The 21,285-nt window shown below is 32.7% G+C and overlaps 1 protein-coding gene across 1 annotated transcript in view; it reads left to right on the forward strand.

Annotated features, from left to right (window-relative positions):
- The first annotated feature begins 392 nt into the window (after window positions 1–392).
- Window positions 393–21,285, forward strand: part of LOC148282875 (proton-coupled amino acid transporter-like protein acs) — an 89,999-nt gene continuing 69,106 nt past the window's right edge. Inside the window, exon 1 of the mRNA XM_088224396.1 lies at window positions 393–587. Coding sequence (XP_088080522.1) covers window positions 540–587 — 48 coding nt within the window. The 5' untranslated portion in view covers window positions 393–539. The remainder of the gene's footprint in view (window positions 588–21,285) is intronic.

The raw sequence follows: 21,285 nt of genomic DNA on the forward strand, positions 1-21,285 counted from the left end.
TTTTCTCAATGTCAAGTTGGAATCACAATACATAATTTTAATTCAATTCACTTAAATCAGCAAATGACATGTCATTAGTCCCGTGAACGCATTAACTTTAAAATTTCCTTCTGAAAAAGGTTTTCCGTGTTTGTGGTAATTTATAAAAGGAGTTGTTGAAAAATAATTGTAAGTTAATTAAAAAAATTTGATTGATGTTCCATAAATCAACATATATATACATGTATATTATTTATACTGTTAATAAATTATTATTGTAAGTACCTACTCCTTAACATAAATTCCGATCTAGTAAATTAGCATCGCAATAGCATTCCGTGTAATACGTGAGTAAATTTCGCACGCTAATGAAATAAAATTAATTGCCTTTAGTACAACTACAAACAACTGTCAGTCTTTCAAAGATCCCCGATTGGAGAGGTCGCGAACAGCCGGCAACGGAAAATCGCTTTTCCAATACTGAACTTTTGCGTTTGTAGTGATTTGTTAATTGGAAAGATATTTAAAAAAAGTTTAAAGTGACTGAAGAAGAAAGAAAAATGGAGAAATCCCATTTGACAAAATCCACCGATAAAGGAATCGAAGAGGTATTTTAAAATCTTTATTTTTTATAGTGGAGCGATTTATCAATTTCTGCGTTTTGATATTATTATTTATGCATTTGTGTTATTTGTTTTTTCCATAATTTTAGATTTATAATAATGTCAAATGGTTATTTACAGGTTTTCTAATTTTCACGTGTTTCAATTTGAAGATTTAAAAAAAATTGGCGATAAGAAACGATTAATTTATGTATTTCTCTAGTAGGAGCATAATATGGTGTCTACAAAAAAAATCCAGGTTTTTCAGCTTGCTCCTATCTCCTTTGCGTCCTGGCTAATTCGAACTGCGACATTGAGGGAACATCCCCCCACCCGCGGCTGTTTTAGAGTCCTGGGAGACTCTCTGTTAGCTACGCCATTTAAACAATTTTACTTTATTATTATTTTAAAAAATAGTTTTTTAATCAGGGTTAAGGGCAAGAAGAGGGTGTAATCAACGGAAAAACATACTATCCCAACCACAGTCACCATCAACGCCTTTCTGCCTCACTGCTGGTTTTTTTAAAATTATAATTATTTATTTGTTGGAAACAAAAAATTTTTTTTTTTTTTTACATTATGCAGTGCACATTATAAAATGCGAAAATAAATAACAAATTAACATACAATAAAGGTATAGAACTGCGGCAAATGCCTAGTAAACTAGGCAATAATGTTAACAAATTACAACAGGGATGGAGAATACCTGAAATAAGAGAATATGGAAGTCTAGGCATTTACATAAAGTCAACAAATGGAAGAATTGAAGCAATGTGGATGTTTAAACATAGGCAAAATTGTGAATGTTACACAGTGTGTAAAGTGGCCACTTAAACCAGCCAACGACAGGTTATAAGCCCTGTAAATGCCTAGACTTCTATATTATTTTATTTAAGGTATTCTCCATCCCTGTTGTAATTTGTCAATCTTAATGACTCCCGAAGGGGTAAAATCCAGTCTTTTGTCTACGAACATTTGGACAAACACAAATATTGTAGGCAATAATGGTTTGAGTTCTCGGGAGACATACGCAGTTTGCGGCCCAGCCAACCGAATTTCCTCCGTGCGGCGACGGCATCCATCGAAGGTTTCCGCGTTTGTTGTCTTATTTCTGCGCGAGTCACAAAGTCGCACCTCCGCAAACCCTGAATTATTTTGAATTTTATTACAAAACGCGATAGTTTGCTTATTTGGACCCTGGCGAGGGGCACGCTTCGCACCTGTAGCGGGGTATAGTCTACAGTGCGCAATACACACAAGAAGTAGACAAAGTACGGGGAAGTATTGTGCAGGCGTGACGTGATTTGGTATAGTCCACAAATAGGTTTGATCTCTGGAGAGCGTTCATAATTTTGAAAACGGTATTTTGATATATTTGTGTTGTATTTTAATTTTTAATATGATTTGCTCCATGGATGCGTTTTATAAGATTTATGTGATTTTGCGATATTATTATATTTGTAACACCAGTTGATATGTACAAACAAACATTTTAGTTTTTTTTGAGAAAGCCAATATATTTATTCGTTCATTTCAACGTCAAATACAAAATACATGCACTTTGACGGGCTTATTGCTAAAAGCAATATTTTCCAGCCAACCAAAAATCCAATAATTTCTTTTGAATCTAAATTTCCACATTCCTTTCTCAAAGAGCTTCACCATTTCTGTCGAATTATCTATCATATTTCGTTAAAACGTCTCTAGTGAGTTGAATCCAGTACTTGTCTACAAATAAAGTGACGTACTCAAAATATTGTTGGTTAAATTAAAGGGTTAAACTTGTGAAAAATGTATTAATTTTGAGCCGTTTACCATTAGGCGTAAAAATTCGTTAGAATTTCACCCACATCAATTAAGGTATCAGCTTTATTTCTGCACAAAACAACATATAGGAAAAACGGTAAAAGTCAAACGGTATTTTTTTAGTCTGTTCAAATATTAAGATGAATACATTACAACAAAGATGAAGAAGATTTTAGAGAAGGAATATGGAAGTTTAGACATTTACGGGGCTTATTATTGATTTTAGGGTTGTGATAATCTTAATGTCGTACAGTGCCTAATATGATCAACTCAATCAGCCAATAATATCGGCTTCTTGGTCTTGGTTAGCGCGTTTGCCTACCATGCAAGAGGTCTCGGGTTCGATTCTCGAGATGCTTGATGTGAAATATTTAAAAAAAAGGGTGTTTTCACACTAGAATATTTCATATTCCCCGGACTGGTACCTGAAGCGTAAGACTGATTACTTTACTTGCGATTGGTGTACCAGTACAGTGCCCTATGCTCCCTTAGGTGCGGAAAAGGAATGACGATGATGATGAATCAGCCAATGATAGTTCGTAAGTTCCGTAAATGTCTAGATTTCCACATTTCTTTCCCAAAAAATTGTATATTTCCGTTCAAAATAAATTTATTATATGAAACGCTTTTTATGAAACAACTTGGCTTTATAATTTTTTTTTTATAATACAGCTTATTTTCATCTCCTGCTAATATTAAACACTTTTTTGCGCGTCTTTGACTAGTTGAATAAAATTTAATCATGTTTTTCGACAATGATGCACATTCAGTTCATAAAACAACCAGTTGTAATACACTACTTTTAGACCTGCTTCCACCCCCCATCGAGACAGTATTTATTTGATGTTATGAATTGATTTCATAAATAAGTATACATATTCAATACCAGTGAATCCATATGGAACTAGTGAGTCAGAAAATGAATACGGAGCATGTAAGGGAACATTTTTCGAAAACACAAAAAAAAACGTAGGAGAGAACAACTTTGATTTATCTACTACATTATTTAAATTTATTTTTGACATTGTTTTAACAAACATCACTCTGATTCGTAGGCCGAGAGGATAGAACGCCATATCACTCTGTATTTGCGTACAGTCCTCGCCTCCTGTATAGGAACAATCATATATCTTCTGATTTTGGACATGTATGTCCATTGTTCATTATTGGATTTGGCATTATTGCCATGTGTTTTTTGGTCTTCCTCGTTTCCTGTATCCATCAACATTTGCACCGAAGCCGTTCTTTAGCCTTCCATTCGTTCAACGTGTCCAAACTAAGGCAACACTCTTTTATTCAATGTTTATAGTATTATATACAGCATTTAATTAAGGACATTAATTAATTTTCTTTGTACCAATATGAATATTGCTTGAAAAAAAATATTTTTGTCCGGGATTGTTTTTTTAATGAATGTAAAATTCTATATATTATATGCTCTCTCTCTAAAATATATGAAAAATGTAAAATGTGTCCTCTGCATAGGAAATCTTACGTTTTTTTACGAAAATTTATAAATAAATGTTTGCAAATCATATATCGTAGAAAATCCGACTTGCAAAAAATATTGAATAAAGGCTTTATATTCCAGGTTTAAAAAAAATGTATACAATTTACCAGAGTTTCAAAGAATATATATATATTTATATTTAAATAAAAATATTAACGTTCTTATAATTTATCAAAATACTTCAGTTTTGGTGGCCATTTTTAACGAGTTGTAAATAGCTCACTATTAGAAAATTAAAATCAAATTGTGGTATAGTGGAGTTCGAACCTTGGACCTCTGATCCGTGAGTCCGTGATTTGTGACTTAAAGCGTCTAAAATAATATGAAAAATATTTAAAGCATTAACTTTGTGGTTAAACATTATACTAAATGTCATTAAATATTTGTATTTAACCTCTTACCCACATTTCTATGTCTACCGGTTTCGAGAGGTACCCGTCTCTTCGTCAGGACGCCAATTAAACCAATCAATTTTAATCTCGGTTTTAATAAAGATACAGGAGTTAAAATCATACACACAAATAATAAGCTGTTAAAAGTAAATATTTCTCCCACAAAATAAAATGTTTTCATGGCCAAATCAGTGCGTGTAAGGGTTACTTATTAAAATGCAATGTTAATTTATAGCGTTGTAGTAGAGATTTGAGTGGGAAACCCTTAATGATTTTCCAAATGTTTGAGTTTACTGTTTACCATATTGATGTACCATATACTTGTTTTTTTAATGTTATTATTAATGTTGTGTTTCTGATTCTATAAAATATTTGTGATGATATACTCATGTGTCTGTGTCAGTTAATTTCTAGTCCCAACTCAACACAGGACTTTTAGTCCCACAGAGTAGGGACTTATGTCTACAATAATATGTTGTAAACTGTCTTTGAGTAAATAAATAATAATAAAAAAAAAATGTTTGTGCAACAGCTATGATGAAGTGTTTGAGTTTGTCTTAATGTTTGTAGACAAAAGACTGGATTTCACTCCATCGGGAGTCATTAAGATTAACAAATTTTAACAGGGATGGAGAATACCTTACAGAAGGGAATGTGGAAGTCCAGGCATTCACAGGGCTTATGAGCTGTCATTGGCTGGTTTAAGTATATTCTCCATTCCTGTTGTAATTTATTAATCTTAATGACTGAAATCCAGTCTTTTATCTACAATTGTTTGGACAAACTCAAATATTCCAATAAAACCAACTGGTCCAAGAAGAAGTTTGAAAATTAAAAAAATGTTTTCAGGCGTTGCCTAGTATGTGAAAAAGTTCAGTCAGATGAATCTCTTCGCAACAGTAAAGATTTCACTTTGACTTCACTAAAATCAACAAATAGAAGAATTAAAGAAATATGGATGTACAAACATAGGCAAATGATAAATGTTACACAGTGTGATAAGTGGCCACTTTAACCAGCCAATGACTGGTCATAAGCCCTGTAAATTCCTGAACTTCTATATTCCCTTCTTTAAGGTATTCTCCATCCTTGTTGTAATTTGTTATTATGATGAAGTGGTTTTTGCATATTGGATTAATTATTGTCCTGACGAAGAGACGGGCACGTCTCGAATCTGGTAGACGTAGAAATTTGATAAGTGGTTACATACAAATATTTCATAACATTTAGTTGTCAAAACTAAATTTAAAATGCTCTCATGTAAAGTTGAAGAAAATCGCATGCGTCGTTGTTGCACGATCGTGACAATGTGTTTTAGTGGGTTAAGATTTAAACAGGAGCGCACTCTTGCAAATGCAACGGTTAAGAAATGTATCTAATTACTATGGACACACTTTGGATGCCGTGATACGCCTATGGGCATAGCAATTATCTGATTCTTTAAATTTCGGTGCCTCCGAGGGGTAGTTAGCCCGCAAAAAGTGGTTTAGTAGCTGAAATTAAAAGCTCGCAGGTATGTGAAGAAACGATGCAGATAAACGACTTCGTGGGGACGAAAGGGTGGCGACAAACATAAATGATCATCATCTCTCCTTTATCCTCACGTAATGGTGCATAGGGTACTGCATTTTTATACCAAAAGCAGTATATCTGGATCGAAATTTGTTGCAACAGAGAGGGAAAACATTTTAAGAAAGGAATATGGAAGTCTATGCATTTACAGGGCTGTAACTCCCTAGGGAGAAAATCCAGCCTGTCTACAAATATTTGGACATACTCAAAACATTATTGATTAAATTAACCGGTATAAGAAGTAAAAAATTGGAAAATAGTTTTTAAGCGTTGCCTATTAGGTGAACTGGTTCAGCCGGATGAATCTCACCCACTTGATAAAGGTTTCAGCTCTTTTTTGAAAAAAAAAAAACTTTTTGTACAAAGTGTTAATTGTGCATTGGCGGGCTTATAACTAAATAGCAATTTCTTCCAACCAACCAATAAAATAAATAATTTTTTTTATAATTCAAGTTACAAAACATATTCGATAGAAAATAATAAAAAAGCTTAAGATATGTAAAAATAGAAATAACAGTATTTGTTTATAAATTACCTCTAATTAATAATATTACTCAATGGGAAAAAGATAAAAAACAGGAAAAAAGAAAGTCAATAGGATAGAAGAGTTGAAGAAATGAGGATGTTTAAACATAGGCAGATTGGTGAATGTTCTTCTTCTCTGTCGTTCCTCAGTTCTAAGAGTCGTGATCATTGGAACTCTCACCAGCCATTCCATTGACAAAGCGTCTCCACTCTTCACGGCTCTGCGCCCTCTCCACGGCTCCATATAGGGTCGCCCGTGAGGTTGTTTTCTCCTGGTCGATCCATCGAGCTGCAGCTCTGCCTCTGCTTCTTCGTTCTGGCACACTGCCCGTTATTATTATTTTCTCCTGATTTTCTGGGTCACGTCTAGCTATGTGACCGAAGAACTGCAGCATACGTTGGCAGCATATGGCCGATAGGCGAACTTTTATGTTCAGTTTTTCCAGTATAGAGACATTTGTTCTTCTGGCTGTCCATGGTATTCTCAGCATTCGACGCCACATCTCAAAAGGCATCTATTCTCTCCTGCTCACGTGCTTTAATTGTCCACGTTTCTGCGCCATGCAAGAATATTGGAAACACAAGCGCACGCACTATTAATATTTTAGTTTTTTTCGAGATGCCCCGATCAATGTCATACAGTTTGTAAAGTGGCAACTTAAACCAGCCAATGACTGGTCATAAGCCCTGTAAATGCCTAGACTTCCACAAACCTTCTCAAAATGTTTTCTCTTTCTGTTGCAACAAATTCAGATCTGAGTGACTCCCTGGGGAGAAAATCCAGCATTTCTACAAACATTTGGACAAACTCAAAACAATTTTGTTTTTCTAGATCTTTGGGAAACAATATTTGTTTCGAGTGAACACTTTTATGGGCGCACGCACCGGGTAAAAACTTTTTGCTGGGCAGTGCATGAGTCTGAGCCGTCACTCTTAGAGGTAAACGTTAATTCGGGCAGCCGAGTTTAGCCGAGCGAGTGAGAAACATATCAGTGTGCGTCGCAGCTGAACTCTGATGTCTTTAGTTTAGTCAATTAATGTTTTTAGCATTTCTATTTGTGTATGTGAGCAGCAAGAGCAATTTTACAGCTCCAGTGGTGCATTAGTTAAGCCGCGTACCTCGCTTACTTCACGTTCGAGCTTGTTTCCCAGCATGATCACAACAATTCAAATGTGTATTTCTCAAGCCAGGGTGTTCTGTGCAAGAATCAGAATTTACCAGTAGGCTTCGGATCCAAGAAATTATGATAATTCATGTAGAGTTATTATTATTATTATTCATTTATTCAGTCCATTCAACAATCGTAGACACATTTCCTTATAAAACATAGAAATAAAATACAACAAAAAAATATTTAAAGTAGGACAAAAAATTTTATAATAATTACTACCTCAAGATAAGATCTGGACTATCTTAGTGATTTTTTAAATCTAGAAAGACTTGCACAAAAAAGTCTAGATTTTGTCTCGAGTTCACAATGCGACACAATCGGGGCATCAGTGCATGGGAGCCATGGTTTGTGCTGTGATCTAGGAACAGCACATTATTATTTCACAATCGGCGGATCGGAACATTGAATGCCACTTGTTCCAGTAACGACGGTACATCAATTAAGCCATTCAGTAAATTATACCTAAATATGGATTCAATGTTATTTCTTCGTTTTTGCATACTTGCGATTTTTAACATTGAGTCCATTTCTCTGTAAGTGTAGAGCAGTAGAGTAGTTGTTTTTTTTTGTAAAAATCGAGCTTTAAATAATCAAATACTGACTTACCGGTAACCACTACAACGCTTAACATGTTAATTTTTTTAAAGTGTAATTATTATTAAGGTATGTATCGCCATATCAATTCGCCACCATCAAATCTAACTGTCGGTAAAAAATAATTAAATTCTCCATGACCTTAGTTTCTTGGCCTTCAAAGTGTATTTAAGTACGTTGGTTCATGTAGCTAAGAGGTTAGCTAGTTGAATGACCAGTATGAAGTCCGGAAATCGATGTTCGACTGCTCGGGTCGACTTAAGAGTTTTTTTCTCATTATGTATTGCGCGTAGTTTAGAGGTTAAAAGATATACAAGAGAATTATATCGAGGCTATACTGACAGCAAAATTAAGTCAACAGTCTTTATTATTTTAAACTTTTGAACATTAAATTTTTAGTATAGGTGCAAGATATTGATTTCAAATTTTATTATATTTCTAGAATAAACATAACTCTTTCAAATGTTTTTTAAAAAAAAGAAAATTGTGGGAGAAATAATACGCCGAAAGAATAAAAAAGCTTTAAATGCGATTATCTCGGAACTGGCTTTAATGACTTAATGTATTCTGTCAGTAAAGCCTCGATACGTTGTACATTGTGTTTCAAAGGCCGTTTACTCGCGGAAAACACAATACCGTTCTGTCCCAGGACTCGACCACTGTCCACGTGTAAACAGCAATTTGTAGGACAGGACATCGATCCGAGGCATTGTCACGGCAGTAGACTGGCAGGCTATCTCCGCTGAACAATGATCACCCCCACTTTTGGCTGCGGCCGCGTTGTCCTCGTGTGAACGCGCACCGACAGGACCTTATGGTAATAGCGATCGACGCGTGTGCGTCGCTCCCGCGTAATTTATCTACTGAAAACGGAGAGAGAAAAAAATCGTACGTTTTATTCAGTTCGTTCTTTAAAACTTCCATTATATGTATTGTATGGGTATAAAATAAATAATATTCTTCGTGAATTCGCTCGTAATAAACGCCATGGTGTACATGACCTGCTGCCGAATTTTCGTATTGTCCCAGCGTTCTATCCTGCGTGGTCAAGGCTGTTCACGGAGCTGGGACAAGACAATATTGTCCTATCTATTGTATTGACACCTTGTTCAAATAGTATTATTTAATCATTTTTATCATTTTCCTTGTCCGCATAGGGCTCTACATAAGACAGGTTATAAGTTATGTCAATCTGTTTCGATCAAATCCTAACTCGTCTTTTTTCCTTTAATAAATAAAAAAAAAAATCCTAAGGGGGTTGAATTCAAGTCCCAGTCTAAAAAAAAGATGGACGTAATGTATATAAAGTTCCCTGACGATGAAATTATGAAAAATTAGATCGGCGTCATTTGCATCATTTTTCTAAAACTGAAAAAAAATCCCAATTGAGTTGAACAATTATTCCAGTATTACAGTAATTATTAGTTTTAAAAAAATAAGAAGTTCAGTAGTTTTATTTATTAATATTATATTTATTTATTTGTCAATAGGCTATCGTATTATCAGCGCTATGATTCTTTGAAATTGTCTAATTTTGAAATTACTTCGTGTGCGACGTCGCAATTTCTCTTGGGTGAGTTCTGCTGATAGGTAAAAAATTGGCTTCCAGTAAACCAGAAATCGATCACATTTGTCATTGGTTGATTCTAAAGAACTAGTGACGTCGTTCAAAGTAGTTCATTTTTATTAAAATATTTTTTTTTCATACATTTTCAAGAAACTTCGCACTACAATTTAGTCCTCCAATTTTTACCGCACGCAAGAAAACACTTTTGTATCCGATTTCCCGTAGCACTGAACTTCCTTATTGGACATGCACAATACATTTAACATTAAACCGGTTATTTTCAACGACGAAATCAGATTGGCGATTGCATCATTATTTTTTAAACGATTTTTCGTATTACTGTTCTTAAAAAATGCAAAAAGTGGCATCTTGTGTACAAATATTTTACTTTACGTCCAAACTTCGTTCAAACCATCAAAACAATGTCAAATTAAAACCTGTTTTCTTTAATTACTTGTTGAAAATATCTTCAGCAAAGCGGAGGGCATGCTCGACCGACATAGTGGGTGCTACCTTCTACACGAATAACATATTTTTTGACGATGGTGTTTTTATATTTGTTCATAAGTAAAATTAAATTATTTATTGAAAAGGTAAATTATCATTGTTATTAATTTGATTAAATTAAACACTTTAAGAATGGTAGGCGAGCGCGCCAACTACTACACAACGAGGCGGACTTATCTCCACTCGAGCAGTCATCTAGTCAAAAGCACTCGCCAAGGGTCCTGTTCTATTTCACACGTTGAACTGTATTCTTTCACCCTGGCACAGAATAATATATTTTTTTTTAAAACGTACCCAGTGCTCACTATAATAACATTGACACGACTCACTTACGTCTTCCAAATATTATTAAATAGTAGATACAATAACATGTTTTTATTTTAAAAAATGCTCTTTTAATAATTTTACTTTATTTTATTTTATTTCATTTTATTTTATTTTATTTCACTATATAACATTTTATTTTATTTAGATTTATTTATTTTATTAGCATATGCGGCAAAACTGCCTTTTCATCATCATCATTCCCTTTCCGCACCTATTGGTGTATAGGGCACTACGTCGGTACACCAATCGCAGCCTATCTTAATCATTTTTGTTACATGAAGGTAAGATGATCAGTCTTACGCTTCAGGTACCAGTCCAGGGACTATGAAATATCTTGTGTGAAAACACCCTCTTGCGTAGCAGGCTAACGCGCTGACCATTACACCACGAGGCCGACAAATTGCCTTTTACAAAACTTATAATACAAATATATTTGGTTTAATTTTATTTATTTTTACACAAGATTCAGAAACAACAATTTTTTTTTAAAATTATATGACTCATTCAGTAGAAGATTAAAAGAGTTTTAAAATAAATTTAAAAATTAAAATTAAATTATAAAATATTTTAAATTATAAGTAATATAACAAGAAAATCTAAAAGTCACTGTTTCATATAATAATTATACTAATGGTATAATTATTATGATATAAATTATTTATAATTATTGTTTTGGTAGATTATTACAGTATGCCTATACTTTTACTTTAATTATATTTGATTTTGTGACTATTATTATTTTCTGATTTGGTAAACTATCTGAAATTTGTCAATGATTCAAAAGTATGTTTATTATTTAGCTGCTTACGTACAAAAAACCCTTCTTTTAAGTATTTAAATCCAATGTGTTTGAACTGTTAATATAAATATTGATAAATGATTATGTATTAAAATCTTGACGACAGCGCGTTTGTCTACCATGCTTCCGGTCCCTGGTTCAATTTTTGCCAAGGTCGAAATGAAACGTTAATTCATAAGATGCAGCAATATTCCAATATAGTAAAAAAATAGTACAATAACTTATATTTAAAGTTCTTTTATTTCTAAATGTACGATTCCTGATTTAACACGATAATTTGCTGGTTAGTAAAGCTTATACTTGAAATGTCGATGTTTTAATTTAGCACTACTAATACTATCACGCATTTCATTAAAGGTAGGTAGGTAGGTGCTATCATTTATATTTAATTGCGTTCCTTTATATTTATGTTAACATCAGTTTTATTTTTTCCAAAGGAAGAGAACAAAAAATTACAGCGATTAGTCAATAATGAATTCTCTTTCATTATTTTACAACAAAATAGCATCAACAATGTTTTAGTACGTCCAAATGCTTGCAGAGTCAAGTCAACTAATGGAAGAGTTTAGGAAATGTGGATGTTCAAATATAGGCAGAATGGTGAATGTTACACAGTGTGTAAAATGGCCACTTAAACCAGCCAGTGACAGGTCATAAGCCCTGTAAATGCCATGCCAATGAACAGAAAGAGGTGTCAAAAATGCTCACTTTCCTCTACTCTACATTCCATTTTAAAGGCTTGTAATAAAAATAAATAAATATTTATGTTACTTAAAAGCATTATCTTTCAAATGACGACCTTAAACATTTTGTGGTTATTTTTAAATTTGGAAAAAAAGCGAACAAAACTTATTTTAACACCCAATATATATTTTCCTACGTGCCCTTTGACTTCTAGGTACTTTTTAAATAACCAGATTTAAGGTTTTGTTTTAATTGATCGTGCTAAGTCTTTTTTAACCCTTTAAAGTAAGACTTTGGGGAACTTTAAAATGCTTTTTAAAATAGTTATTTGCGTTCACATATCATTATATTTAACGGCATAGATTTAAAAACATATAACCAAAGACTATTAAAGGGTTATCACTCGTCGTTACCATTTATTATTACTCTTATTTTGAAGAATGGGGGTCAGTGCCATTTAAGCTGCTGAGGTCAATGCGACCTGTGCAGATTTTTTGCGACGGGTCCCCGCAAATTAGTTCTCGCCCTCCAAGCCCAGCATATGATTTATTTTAATATTTGTTTGTAGTTGAATGAAATAAAAAATACAATTGGTGTTTTATTTGAACACGGATTTGCAAAATATAAATCACTCTGTGTTTGCAATAGTATTCTATACTTGACCTCGGCGGCAGATTTAACCAAATGGAACCAAACTTGTTTGAAAAGGTGTTTGTTTCTATTTTTAAACACCCTATGTCAGGGTGCTGGCTTAAATGAAATATTTATATAGTTTGTATCATGTTTGTTATGACGAAAGACATTACTTTACTATGGGTTTGATCTAGCGAATTCGTACAGCGGTTGGTCGTTGTTGTATCTTTGTAGTACCTAACCTATTAGAGATTATGGAATCATGCATTTAGCCATGATGTGCATATTCTTATCTAGATACATATTATGATTTTAAATGGAGCCCTGGGCCTACCCTTATGTTTAGAATTTAAAGAATAATAATGAAAGTAGGCTATATGTCGAAATCTCTCGGGTGAATGCGTGGTAGTATAATAATAATAATAATGATGGATAACTTATATAGCGCCATTTTCGTAATATAATACGCTTTACAAAGTGATTATATAAAGACATAAATTCAATTTTAACTTGAACTTTTTAATTTAAGAAAAATAATGTACTTTTTCATACTACTTTTCCACCACATGCTAAGAATTTATTCAAATGATTTAGAGAACAAGTGGGTTTTAAGTTTCTTCCGAAACATCACTTCACTCTCACAGTTTCAGATTTCTGATGGGAGAGCATTCCATGCCGTAGGGCCTGCGACCGCAAATGCACGTTCGCCGAATTTAGTGCGCTGTTTGCGTAGAGGTATAATAACTTTTCCTTTCGACGTAGATGTAGGTGATCTAAGCGTAAGACGTCTGTCAGCTAGTTCATCTGGAATGCAGAGTTCCCTTAGATATTCTGGAGCAGAGTTGTGCAGTGACTTATACATAAGCCAACAGAGTTTGTATTCCACCTTCCGTGGAAAACGTAGCCAGTGCAATTCCCAAAGTAGTGGAGTGATATGACTGAATTTAGAGATTCCAAAAATAAGTCTCGCTGCGGCATTTAATACAGCCTGTAGGTGAGTCATTTTATTCATCGGTAGACCTGCGTAGATACCATTACAATAATCGACTCTAGACACTACAAGCGCATTTATTAATTGACGGGCGGCATCAACTGGCAAATTTTTGCGTATGCATTTAATCTGTCTCAGCTGGTAAAAGCATAAACTAATCGTTCTACTAATTTGAGCGTCAAGAGAAAGGTCAGAATTAAGGATGACTCCCAGTAGTTTAACAATGTACAAAAGGTGCACAAACGTCTAGATCCGTGCATTATGTAAGGCTGAGATAAGCGATATCGACAAAATCAAGAAAGTTCAAGGAGTTTTGCGTTGGTTTGGGCATGAAGAGCGAATGGAGTGGTTGATGGATGCAGAAAACGAGAATAGCCGAGAAAGGTATGGCAACACATCCAACAAATGCTCGAAGATGGACATGTCAAATGTTTGAATAATATGTATGAGGAATCGAGGTATGCATGTACATGACAGAGCGATATGGCGGTCTATCCTCTGCTTACCCCTACAGAAAACAGCGAGAAGGTTGTTTTGTTTGTTAATTTCTGTCTGTCACAAAAAACTAATTTTACAAAAATAACGAATTTGCAATATTCGCATGGATCTGACAATGTTAATAACATCACGTTGCTAAATATTCAAACCTATTTCAGAAAAGTGTAAAAATCCACACGGCTATAAAACATTTTCATTGTATTACAATTATTTCATTTTTATTTATTTGATGTCAGGCAATCGCACCAACCAGTACATCACGAGACCGTCTAATTTCCAGTCGATTTCCTTTCGCAGGTTTTTTTTACCTAAGAGTAGCTGCTAAATAAATAAATATATTGATTAAGTAGCCACTAAATAAAAAAATTAAAAAACACACGAGACCCACCTTATCCCGAACTTTTTACAGTAGATAATTGTGTATCTTTTAGAATAAAATATTAAATTTTAAGGAATCTATTTTGGATACTAAAAATTTAATGTTAACAAAATGTACATATAAATGAAAAAAAAATCAACCCATAAAAAAATGCAATAAATATCAATCCACCCTAATCTCACTGTGTCTTGTGGATTTGTAAGATCCGTATGAAATGGGTCCGAGGCCTCGCGAGTATAATAGTGTCTCTTAATTCTTTACCAATACATAATCAAAATACCATAACACCACATTACTACGTTGTGAACTTGACCGGTAATTCGATTATAAGTTAAATCTAAAAGTCTAAGATATCAATTATTTGTAACTTCATAGTTATTCAAACTATTCAGGAAACAAAATAATGTGATCAAGTGTATTTATAATTATAGTTTAATCGACCTTAATAGGGTTTTAAAAGATTTCTGAAGCAGCGCTGGCGGAGCGAGCAAGACATCAAGCCAAATATGTTATAATACAATTTCATAAGTGCAAGATTGTCAGTATTCGAAGTTGTAATAAGAACTATGCATTGGCAAAAGAGGGCTAGCAAGTTTTTGACAAGCGGTACAAAAAACAGATTCGCGTTGGATAAGTAAGTCACGGAATCCCTCGAAGTTATTTTATTTTAAGTAATATTTAACATAACATTTTTTGCCTAAATTTTCAATCTAAGATGTATAATTAACACTGTTTAAAAAAAATATGACTATTATGGAGACAAAACGAATGATGACGATAATTTGGCAGTGGTGAACTGTGTTTTTTTTTAAATATGTAAACTAGAAAAAAACGTTCATAAATTTCTACATATAGATGGAATCTACATACGTTTAAGACGCACGGAAAGAATGCAGAAATGCAATTTGACGCTGCCCAGTTTAGTTTCTAAAAATTGGCGAAACATCATCTCTCTGCTTCAGCTGATTATTAACAATATCTTTCAAATATGTATGTTGAACTGTTGGTTTCCCAAATAAAATAAAATTAAATCTACTCAAACAATAATTATAATTATAATAATTAACGATTTTTTATTATGTACTCGTATCATCATTTTTCTACTGCTGTTAACAACAGAAGATTATTATCAATAATCTAACAAATCAACTTAAACAACATATGATTTATTTCGCAATATAGGTATGTTGCTTTATATGATTATACTTCAATAAGACAAACATTCATAAAAAATACCACAATGAGATTCAGTAGGTATATTTCTATTATTATTAAAATGTCAACACCGAAAATTGCTCGATTCCTAGAAATGAATAATGCCAAAAATGTCCACGTCGAGTGCCACGTGTTCTATGTCATATCGTCAGCCTAACTGTAATACTCTTAAAGTCCCAAACTTACTTTTGTTCAGGGACAAACAGTGCTTACTTCAATAGCGAATGGTAGCGAAGACTTTTTAAAAGTTATGAAGCACTGTACGAATATACAAGTTTTACACACACACATATAGATAATAGAATGAATTTTAAAATACAAGTATCTAAATAGAGGATCTACAAATAATATTTGAAATTTACAAGATTGTTTTAGTACAAAAATACTGAAACTGGGTTTAAGATGAAAATATTAGCGTCTCAGAGTAATAATTATGTAGACGCCCTATTGCTTTCTATTGCAGAGAACAAAAGCGTTGTAATATGTAGCTAACTTCGTGGTCAATAATAATATGATGTTTTTCTCCGTATAGGCGACTCTATTAGGTTATTACTCTAATTATAGCGTACTTTTTTGTACATAGAAACAAGCTGGAATAATCGGCTAGTTTCTTCGTTCACTGGGAACGGGCTGGTTTAATCATTTTTTTTTTTTTAGAGGAGCGGTGATTAATAGTAAATAACAATTATTTCATGTAAAGTTTATATTTGAAGCACTAACTTTGTGGTTATTTATTATAATATAATAAATAAAACAACTTTGTTTTTAAACACTAATTTTTATTGTTCACCGACCGGTTTCAAAGCAAACAAGCTTCTTTGTCAAGGTTTATGTAACTAATGAATTGATTCCTTTTTATTTTATTTCTATCATGTTCACTAAATACTACACGTGGATCCAATAAATCATGTGTTTTTTTTCTTACACGGGTGGTAATCTGATATCATTATTTTCGAAGTAAGCCAGGAGAGGACTTAAAGAAATATTATTTATTTGGTTATTAATTATTGTTTTCTTATTATGAATCGTTTTTTTAATTTCTAAGATTTCTAAGTTGTCTAATTTTAAAATTTTATTTTCAACATGAAGTACTTTTAATCCAGTGTCTTTATTGAAGTTATGATTATTTTCTATCAGATGATTTGCGAATTCAGAAAAATTATTATTACTTAAGCATCTAAAGTGTTCTTTTACTCTAATATTAAAGTTTCTTTTAGTTTTTCCAATGTAGATAGAATCGCAATAATTACAATTTAATTGGTATATTCCAGATTTATTATATTTATGGACTTTGTGATTTTTTAACAATGTTCCTATATTGTTAGTTGTGTAGAAAGCCGGTTTAATGTTTGATGGTAGGGAATTTTATAATTGTTTTGAAAAAATGTCATTTATAAAAAGAATAACAATTATTTCACTTATTTTTCCATAAATATAGTTACTATAAAACAGTATTATCAGTAGTCAAAATTAATGGTTAGCTACGCATAATTGCTTATATAGAGGATTCGCTTCTGGTCATATGTATGTATGTCACCTGTATCATATCAAAGGAAAATTGAGATCATGGAAATTACGTACAAACTAATTATTATGTACCATAATTTAATATGTATGATATTTATTTAGAAACATCGCTGGTCTATCTTTAAACCTTATCTTTATTATTTAATTTACTCATTGTTGACTGTATGATTTTGTAAAATAAATAAACAAATAAATAATGTTCGAAAAACAATTTTCCAAATAAAGAATCTGCAAATAATATATGTAATCTGCGAGCATACTTAAGGAGGAAATAAAAGCATTTGAGTATTAAGATGTTCAATACACTATATTATTACATTTTTGTGTGGAAAAATAAGCTTGAATAAACTACTAGTTTCATCTTTCACTGAGAACAGGCTGGCGCTGGCGCTGGGTGCGCTTTGTCAACTTTTATATTTATTTCTGGGGTTTCGTATCTTATATATCGTGGTTATACAAGTAAATGTGACCAGTTGCAAAAATAACGAAATTGAGATTATTGACTTTTTGACATAATGCTTGACTGATAAAAATGCCAAGTCGATCCGACACTCCCAAAAAAATTTAGTTTTTAAAATATGTGACCATTTGATAGAAGCTCACAGATTTTTGACAAGTAAAACTGACCAGCACACATAGTCACTTTTATTAGTAAATTTAAGATCCAAAGAATCGACCAAGTAACAGTTAGTCAATTTTATTTGTAGGTAGATGTCACCAGTAAAGAGTTAGTCAGAGTAACTATTCAGTAGTTAGTAAGTTAGTATACGTTTCGTATTTGACAGATACGATTTTTTTTCATAAAAAGTAAATTAATAAAATTTATTCTTTAGATTATTATGTATCACTTCTTAATTATTTGTTCTCTTTATTTTTTTGTATTTCTGTGTTCATTTAACCTTTATATTTATTGAAAAATGGATGATTGAAACGAAAAATTCCAAACACATAATTTATAGTTTAAGAAAAAAAAATACCACCTCCCTCAATGAACGAAACAAACTGATTATTTGCAAAATTTCATGAAAAATTTTACAGGTAAAATTGACGAAGTTTTTTTTTTATAAAAGTGGTATTTTTTTTACTACGTTTATACTTTACAACAAAGCTAAAAATACTGTAAATATAATGTAAAATTACCAACCCCCTACTTGAAAAATCTGATCTTTAAGAAGCAATTGAACTCTAGAAAAACACTAAAATGGCTCCCCTGAACATTATTGATTTTTTTACTTTTTTCAATTTTTCTTGTATGACCACGATATATTATATAAACGGTGGCGGTTATAAATGATAAATAATAATTTATAATTATTTTATTGATTCTCCATTAATATATTTACTAAAAAGCCTCCGGGCGGAATAATAAATACAATTATCTTTATGAAATAGAAACTGAACCCTGAATAATGGTTTCTTTATAACTCCGCCTCGTGGTGTAACGAGAAGCGCATTTGTAAACTGAGGCTTAGGTTTGATTTCCAACAACATCTACATTAAATTATTTAAAAAATGTTATTTTTATCATTATTTAGATATGAGGTCTACTCATCTCGTTTTCGTGTATCAATTTACCTAGATACGGTGCAGTTTAAGTACTAATGCGGTGCTCTATGCACCACTGGGAGCGGACAGGGAAATTCCAGTGCGAGCATTTCCACCTCATATCTGAAAATCGTTTTGAAGACCAAGGGTCATTTAATCGGTTTCGCTAATACTAAAAAACATTTTTTTGTCAATAAACGAGTTATTCCTTAAAATTTCTTTAAAAATATTTTTTTCAATACGTTTCCGAGATACTTCCCCGTAGATAAAACCATCCAATTTCCCGTAGCGCTGAACTTCCTCATTACACGAATGGTAGCGCGAACGGTGTTAACTTGTATTAAATTCTGTTCATTTTCACCATGAGCAAGGAAATTGCAATAATGATCATGATACCGACAAGATCTGCGCATCAGACCAATCAGATACCTGATCGTGTTTCGCCGATCGTCCTTAGCATCATGCAGCTGAAAATACGCAAATATGAAGTTATAATATCTAGAAACTTTTAATTTGATATACTTGCCGTCAAGTATCAAAAGGCTGCTCTCGGAATGGGAAATTATAAATCCGTATTATTTATTCAGAATAATATGATATATTATGTACACAGAGTCGGCCTTGTGGTGTAGTGGTCAGCGTATTTGCCTGCCATAAAAGAGGTCTCGGGTTCGATTCCCGACATGGTTGATGAAAAATATTTATTTAAAACGGTGTTTTAACACTAGAATATTTTATAGTCCCTGGAGCGTAAGACTGACCATCTTTCCTTCATCTAACAAAAATGATCGAGATTCACGGCGATTAATGTACCAATGCAGTGTCCTATGCACCATTAGGTGCGAATAGGGAATAAAGGTGAAGATGTACACAAAACAAATTTTGATATAAGCAATGTACACATACTTATGTATATACACATACATATATTCACATACATATATTAACATACATATATATAAACCCATATTAAAGACAAATTAATTGAACTCCAAAATTTGAAAAAAAACATTATCATTTCCTTTCCACACCTAATGGTGCATAGGGCACAACATTGGAATCACAGCGTATCTTGATCATCTCTGTTACATGAAGGTAAGATAATTAGTCTTATGCTTCTGGTACCAGTCCAGGGACCTTGAAATATTTTAGTGTAAAAACACCCCTTTAAATGATATTTCTTATCGACCATGTCAGGAATCGAACCCGAAACCACTTGCACGGTAGGCAAACACGCTAACCATTACACCACGAGGCCAACAAATTAAAATAAATAAAGAAGTTGCCAGCGGAACCTTTTTTTAGGTTATATTATCAATGCGAAAATTTGATTACACAGCGTAACTTCTTTTAAATGTACGAAAAAATAATTAAATACAGCTTTTTAAAAAATTACATGCATCCACATCAATTATCATTAAACCGGAATCCGCACAGGGCGCTGCATTGGAAAAGTACTGGTCGATTATATATAGCTGGCACGTTTGCAAAACTTGCACAAACGCATTGTGTAGTATTTGTGAATAAGCGTATGGTATGACATCGCACGGCTTACGCATTTCTCAAATAATCTCTGTCTCTCGCGCTCAGGCGCACTTATGAGCGTGACATAGACTAATATTGCTTTGTTAGTTGCTAATTATATGGTAATAAAATATACACAGGATGCTTCTGCGTTCATCGGAATTTTGCTGCGATTCTTAATGGTAAAAATATATATTCAATGTAGGTTAAAAACACTGGTTTACAAATTATTATTTTATTTTCATTTAATTTAATCGTGTATGGGTCGATTATCTAGTGCTAGTGCGTTCGGAAAACTTACACAAACACTTTGAATGTACAGAATATTAATTTAAATAAACTTAATATTCAATTTTAGTCAAATGTGCTATGTGTTTTGAAATCCCTTTTGTATTACAGCAAAAACAAAAACAATCAGTTTAAAAAAATCACATATTTATTTATTTATTTATTTAAATCTTAAAGTAGGGCACACATATCATAAAAAAAAATTCTGCCTAAAATGGTAGCAGAAAACCAGCCGTTTTATTATTTAGTTCATAAAAAATGATGAAGACAAAATATTATTATCAATAAAAAATATACTTGTGTAAAAATAAGTTAATAAATTAAATTTTCTTAACTCATTGTATTTTTTTCATATACACAATCCTCTTATCCAACACGGGTTAGGATAAAAAGCTAGCACATTTGTTTTAAATTAAATACAATCTTTTTTTAAATTAACATACCGTAGATTTAAAATGCGTTTTTGTAGGTTTTGCGAACGCACTAGTTCTAATTAATCGACCAGTACATGCTGTGTTACAGGATGGTAATGTTATCCGTCTAACGCTTCAGGTGTCAAACCAACGAAAGCGAAATATTGCATTCAGGGAATGTGTGTAAAACCTCCCCCCAATAAGCAAACACTTTCTGTTGAACCTATCTAACCTAC

Source organism: Micrasema longulum, unplaced genomic scaffold, assembly GCF_059751315.1.
Source record: "Micrasema longulum isolate JH-2025_06_02 unplaced genomic scaffold, ASM5975131v1 h1tg000281l, whole genome shotgun sequence".
NCBI lineage: Eukaryota > Metazoa > Arthropoda > Insecta > Trichoptera > Brachycentridae > Micrasema > Micrasema longulum.